At 52.0% G+C, this 6,740-nt stretch overlaps 1 protein-coding gene across 2 annotated transcripts; it reads right to left on the bottom strand.

Moving 5' to 3' along the window:
- Positions 1-44: 44 nt before the first annotated feature.
- Positions 45-4,751, bottom strand: PTGES (prostaglandin E synthase). Of its 2 annotated transcripts, XM_031057292.1 has the most exons (4): positions 4,668-4,751; positions 4,241-4,441; positions 2,802-2,884; positions 45-957 (listed from the first exon to the last, which is right to left on the bottom strand). In XM_031057292.1, exons 2-4 carry the CDS (start codon positions 4,346-4,348, stop codon positions 708-710), a joined length of 441 nt encoding a protein of 146 aa, XP_030913152.1. In that variant the 5' UTR covers positions 4,349-4,441; positions 4,668-4,751; the 3' UTR covers positions 45-707. The 2 variants fall into 2 exon arrangements, with proteins under 2 accessions (XP_030913152.1, XP_005421347.1); XM_005421290.3 differs by lacking the exon at positions 4,668-4,751 and having other exon boundaries at positions 4,241-4,585.
- Positions 4,752-6,740: the final 1,989 nt, after the last annotated feature.

The following is a 6,740-nucleotide window of genomic DNA, read 5'->3' as shown; positions in this document are numbered from 1 at the left end:
GTGAGGCAGAGAGGGAAAAGCCTCAGCTGCTGCTGGCTGGGAGCTGCCAGGAGCCCCAGGTCCTGCCTGCAGTGGGGCTGCTGGCAGGGAGCTGTGTGCTGTGGCGTGAGATGAGGCGGCACTGGGAGCACTGAATGCTCCAGTGGCTTCACAACATCACCCCTGAGATTTGGACTTCCCTGTCAGCCTGCCTGGAAGGCACCTGCCTCCTGTCCTCCTTGGTGGAGAGGGAACCTAAGGGACTAAATGCTAAGGGACTCACATTCCCCAAGATGCACATGGCGGGGCAGGAGAAGGCTTTATAACCTCTGCTACCAACCACATCTGCTGACTAAGAGACTTTGTGGGACCCTCATGGTTCTCCCTGCCTGATTCGTGGGATATTCATGACCAGGAGGAAAAGGTCACAGTCACAGTTCGAAACTCAGAAAACCTTTCCTTCAATGACCCTTTCCTTGAGGCGTAGTCCATGTGCTTTCCACCTCTCATCCTCAGCAGGAGAGAGAGAAACCTCCCTTCCTGCATGTCCCTGCTCTCTGGTGCCTCCTCTGACAAATTCTGATGGCATCAAGGCTGCACTGAACATCCTCAGGGTGCAGGTGACCTCCCTGCTGACATCTCACACACACACTCTCTCATTCTCTCCCGCTCCAGGGGGCCCAGCAGAGTCAGGATGAGGGGGTTTGGGTGCTGGGTCTCTCTGGCTGTTACCAGTACGGGGTGGTGGCCAGCAGGATCTGCAGGGCCATGGAGAAGCAGGGCAGCTGGGCCACGCTGTAGGCCACGGAGCGGGTGGGTGCCCTTAGCTGCAGCAGGTAGGCAATGGTGTGCACGATCCGTCCCACACAGAAGATGAGGAAGTGGATCCTGGCCACTGTGGGACTGGGATCCAGCAGGGAGTAGACGGCTCCGAGGAAGAGGAAGGGAAAGATGTTCTCCATGTCGTTGCGGTGGGCTCTGAAAAGCAAGATAAGGTTGTTTCCCTGTTTTCTCTCATTCCTTCTACCCATCCTTAGGTGCTGCTGGGCCTCTTCCCCATGGAATGGGGCAGACACAGCCCCCAAAAGTGTCAGTTCATCCCTACACACAGGAGAATTTCACACCCTGTGTCTCTCCCTTGGGATGCTGAGCTCCTGAAACTTTCTCTCCGTGACTGGGACGCCTTTGGCACAGCAGATGACAGCTCCAGGGCTGGAGCTTTCAAATAAACAGAGCAAAACACAGACCCTGTGAAGCTGCAGAAAGCTCAAAACTGGTGTGGTGCCAGCACGGCATGGCCCCAGATGTGGCCACGCTACACAACAAAAGGCAGCTCCAGACCACAGCTTCTGCAGTGGAGAAACTCACAGGATGAGAGGGGCTGTGGTTTCACCTCTCTCCATAAATGCATCCAAAGGGGACTGGGGAGGAGTGGCCCAAGGGGCTGGAGGGGATGCTGTGGCCGTGTGGTGACACATCAGCACTGATGGAGCCAAGCCCTGTGCTCCAGCTGAACAAGCACCTGCCTGGGTGCCACAGCATCTCTGCCACCACCCACAGCACTGATGAAACAGGATCTGCTCAGGCCATGAGTGAGGGTTGTGCCCCTCCTCCCCCAGGCACCATCCTCTGAACAAACCCCAAGGACCTGGGGGTTCAGCAGGGCTCTGAGGACAAATGGAAGAAGGAGGAGGAGAAAGGAGAGAGCTGTGAGGCAGCCAGGGCCTCTTTCAGAGGCACAGGGTAAATGTCCTGCCCTGCTCTATCCCTGCCCTGCACAGACCCTTGGCTCTGCTCCCCTCCAGGTACAGTCTGAGATGAGAAGCTGACATGGCCCTTGCTGTGGGGAAACACCTTGGATTGAATGTGTCTTCTCCAGGGCTGCAAATACATCAGCAAGGACGGGCTCTGAGAGCTTCAGCTGCCCAAGTCAGATCCCAGGCTGCCCCAGGTTTTTGCTGCAGCTCCAGTTATTTATTTTTATGGAAGTTTGTTTATCCTGAATAATCAAAAGAAGATTATGATTATTATTTCTGCTATTATTTTATTTTTGCTAGGAAGGAAACGGCTCATTTTCCATCCTCCTCCTCCCCCTGGCAGCCCAACAATCAGGTGGCACTGGATGTTTTCTAAAGCAAATGCTGGAGGCAGGGGGACATTAGCAGTGAGATCCCCATGCACAGCCCAGGGCTTAAGGACAGCAGGGCACAACTCCAGCCCCTTTCCTGCACATTATCAGCAATCCAGCACTTGGGGCACCTCCTTTGGTAAGGGGGACAGCAAATCAAGCCCAGGGCTGAATAACCCTGTGCTTTACTTCCAAGAAACTGTGATTCTCGCAGAAGAGGGGTAACATTCAGAGTTTGCCCAATCAGAGAGGCAAAAGTTATGGCAATCCTGTTCAGCCTTTTCCCAAATCCCCAAAAAGGGACAGGGACCAGTCACTCTGCTGGCTGTCCAGGCTGTGCAGGGATCTGGGGTCCTGTCAGAGCAGGACACAAAGAGCCTTTGAGTGTGGGTATGGGATGAAACACTGGGAATCTATGGGACTTTGAGCACCTAGAAAAGGGTTAGTCAGAGCTGGATGCTGAATGCAAACCCAGATCCTTTCTCTTGCCCTTGCTCCAGTGCACACCATGCTAAAGATTAAACTGCTCTCCTGAGCAGGGTCCCACAGCAGAGCTCGAGGCAGTCTGAGCATCTAGAATATTACTCAGTTAGTGAGTCCTTTAACTTCCCACTTCTTGTTTGCCAGCAGCTGGTGCAGAGGGAATGGTGGCACTGGGAATGGTGGCACCAGAGGGAACACTGGCCCCGCTCACCTGCGGCACCGCTCCACGTCAGGGTCCTGGCGGTAGAACTGCAGCCCCCCATTGCGCAGGGCGTCCTCTGGGTTTGCAAATGCCTGGAAGAGACAGTCAGAGAGAGTCCCCACCTGCTTACAGCCTTCAGGAACCTCACAGGTAGAAGCTTTGCCCCTAATCTTGAAGTCCTGAGGGGATTTAACCTGCCCAAATTTGTTACCACTCTTCATAAAAATGAGGGTCACTGCACTTCCATGCACATTGTCCTGCACCTCCCCAGGAGTTTTCCTTCAAATTCCCAGTGCTGCCTGCTGAGCAAGTCCCAAATGAGGGTTTCAAGGGAGCTCCCACTTCATCCCCATCCTCTTCTTCCCATGAAACCCATTTAGAGGAGACTTTCCAGTCACTGCTGCTTGCAGGCACAATGCAGCCTCCAAAAGATAACCAGGACTGACAGATTAGAGAATATTCCCTGCCTGACTTTTTGGCAGAGACACTGTGTGGTTTTCCCACAGGGAAACGGGATCCTACACTAATAAAGTTAAAAATGAAAATGATTTGTGTGAGCTCCTCACCTATGCTCAGAAGCTGTTCCTCAGGGACCTGGCTACGTCTGACAGCTTCATTTTACAGCCTGGAAAGGGCCCTGATGCTTTTTAAAATTATGTTAGAAGCCCAAACTGTCCCAGGGCTGGAGCATCATTTAGAATCACAAAGGGAGAAGACAATCCATCAGTTACAATGATGCCACAGGACAGGGTGTTTGTGTTCTATCTGAGACCAGAAATGTCTCCCTCCCTCTCCACTGACGCAGTCAGAAACTCCTCAAGTACTTTAAAACAGATTTTACAGAAAGCTGGGTTTTATCAGGAGTTGGGATAGAGGGTAGTAAAAGTCCAGTTGGCCCCAAATCCTGACAGCAGCTGGTCCTCCCTGTATTTTCCTCCCTGGCCAAGAATCATCTCCTCCAGCTGTTTTTTTATTGCCCATGACTTGCTGCTCTCCTGGAGCATTCCCTTAGCCAGTCAGCCTCCAAAAGCCCAAAAACTTTATGCTACATCGCAAGAAAAAAAGACCATTGCAATGATTTCTTCTTAAACTTTGTTTTTTCCTTTCTCTTTCTTCCAGACCCTGCAAATTAACTGTAAACAGACTCTTTCTAGAAGCATCTCACCTGCTTGGCATTTTAGATCTGATTATTATTTAGATTAGGTTTCCAAAATCATAAACATCAAGCTACAGATGGTAGAAACAAACAGAAAGGGTCAAAGAGATGTGAGATATTTATCTGCTGCAGCTATGAAACAAGTTTTGCTTTCAACTGAAGTCAAAGAAAACTCAGCTTGCTTCAGGAAAATTTTGCTGAACTTTAGAGGAATAAAAGAAGAAAGCAAAATCACAGAAACCCAAGCAAAGAGCCAGAAAGGGAGGAGAAGGAAAACGAAACTGGGTCTTACCTTCTTTCTGAGTCTCACTTGCCCCGTAATGATGGCAACGACATACATTTTTAAAATCAGAATCGTGCTGTAGAACGTGAATGACAGGAACACTTTATTTTCCATCATTTTGGGAGAACTTGCTGCTGGATTGCTTCAGCACCCAAAGCCAGGGGAGATCTTGGGCAGCGAGAGAGCCCCGCAGGAGAGAGGCAGGAACAGCTGCGTTTAAACACAACACAAATCCTTCATTTTCCAGCGAAACCCCCCAGCCGGGCTGCCGGGACAGCGAGGAACCCCCAGCCAGCATATGGAGCAGGATTCTCCGCTCCTCACGCCCTGCCACCAGCAGCTCCCTGAGCTGCCAGAGCCACGAGACAGCGCCCTGGAGGGGGACCTGGCACCGAGCTGCGACCTCTCCGAACCAGCCGAGGCGGGCGCTGCTCACCCCGGAGCGAAGCTCTGCAGATCCCTCCGTGGCAGGAGGATTAGGAACGAGGTCAGTGGCCGCCCCAGCCGCCTGCAGCCCTGCACTGGAGCCCACTGCTCCGAGCGCTTCCCGTCCCGCCCAGCGCCGCCTGAGCGCTCACTCCCATGGCAGAGGCAGCTCAGCCTTGCCCACAGACCCACCTGCGAGGGATGGACAGGGGACAGAGCTGGCTGTCCCTCGCAGGAGGGCCCTGGGAGGAGAGCCCCGGGAATGACCAGCCTGGAACCCAGCCAGGAATGTCCTGGTCTGCAAAGCCCTGAAACTGCCAGAAGTGAAAAGCTATGCCTGCCCGACCCAAAGCAGCTCGTTCTGAACCAAAGCAGCCAAATGGAATTTTGTCCTTGGTTTAGAAAGTGCCATGTGAATTTGGAGCTGGCTTTTCATCAGCCATCAAACATTGTGGAATAAAGAGTGGGATTGGAGCCTCTGCAGGCAGCTGGGCTGCTATTTAATGCAAAGTAAACTCCTTTTCCCCCAGTGCTAGCAGCAGCAAACCTCAGGGAGACAGAGGCGCGGGGGCTGACAAGAGCTCTCCAAGTTTATTAGAGTGGAAGGGCTGGATTTGGTATTCATTTCCTTAACGCAGGAGAAAAAAATAAAACAAAACAGGAAAATAGAAATTACTCTGCATTTGCCTCTGAATGTTCCTCATGGCCATTCTGCCCTGGTGCTGCAAACCCAAAGACTCCACTGCTCCACGCAATGCTCTGGCTCAGCCTCATGACATCTGAGTGTGTGCATGGAAGCACAAAGCAGTGAAGAAAAGGCAAAGCTGGACATGCAATGGGAGCTGCAGCACAAGCACAGGGACTGGATGTAGCTCCTGTGATTTGTATTGCCATGGCATGGAGGTGAATGTGCAGTGGAGGCCACGTGGTCTAGTTTTTCTACCCGATACCCAGAAAAGTTTTGACAAACCAAAACCTCCTACCAATAAATATTCTGTACAATAAACCCACAAACAACAGAAGATTTGATCACTATTGGCAGCACTTTGCACTATAGTGGTTAACAAGATGTAAAAGCTGGCCAGTTTAATATCTAGCTGGCAGACAAGAATTTTACTTGAAATTCCAGGAATAGTTTGACAGATTTGTCCTCTCCCACCCCACAAGGGTCGTCTTTTGGTAATTCTTGTGTCCTCAGATATGCTGAGTGTTAACCTGGGAGATTAAGATTGTGATTGCCATTGTATTGTTAGTGCTCTATAAAGCCACTCTGCAGTTCAGGCATTTGTCATGGGCAATCCAAAAGAACCATATATGTGACATTCAATAAATTGTGCTACTCCTGAACCCAGCTGGCTCTTCTGAATGTGACCAGACCTATAATTCACAGACTACTGGTGCACCAGGGCCTTAGAGTTATGTTTTTAGCAGTGCAGGAAGCCTTTGAAAACCACAAGCACTTGGTTTTAAGGAGGAGGCACTTGCAGTTGGTCACCACCACCCTGGCACTGGGGAGGCTGCAGGACAAGTCCTGGCACAGCCCAGTGTGGAGCTCTGCAGCCTCTGGCAGGCTGCTCCCCTGGGGTGGGAGTGGGGACACCAGGACGTGCAGCAGCCATGTGGATCCAGGCTCTGTGCTAAGAGCTGGGGTGTTCACCAGCAAACTACATCCAAACCCACCCATGCACCCCCGGAGCTCAGCAGGGCACTATAAACACCATAATGCCAAGTGTAAGTAGGCAGTGGCAAAGCCACATCCCAAACACTGCTCCTCCCATCCCTCTTCTCCACAGCTGATAGGGATCAACCCACAGCAGAGAAGACCTCAACACCTCAGTGCCCAAGGACTGGGGTTATGCAGGGCCAGACCAGCCCCACAGCATGGATGAGATATTCTCCAGCAGCCCCTTCTCCCAGGAGCCTGGGAGGGGGCAGGCAGCCAGACCCTTCACCAGCACATCACACCCTCCATCCAGCAGCTCCAGTTTTTACCAGCTGATGATCCAGTCCACGGGGTCTTCACCAGTGGGACCTTTTTCCTTCATGCACCTTCTTCCCCTCCCAAGGCAGCCAACACCTCGCT

This window comes from Geospiza fortis, unplaced genomic scaffold (assembly GCF_000277835.1).
Source record: "Geospiza fortis unplaced genomic scaffold, GeoFor_1.0 scaffold27, whole genome shotgun sequence".
NCBI classification, from domain to species: domain Eukaryota; kingdom Metazoa; phylum Chordata; class Aves; order Passeriformes; family Thraupidae; genus Geospiza; species Geospiza fortis.
Note: the sequence above shows the minus strand (reverse complement) of the source record. Positions and strands in the feature narration are given on the sequence as shown.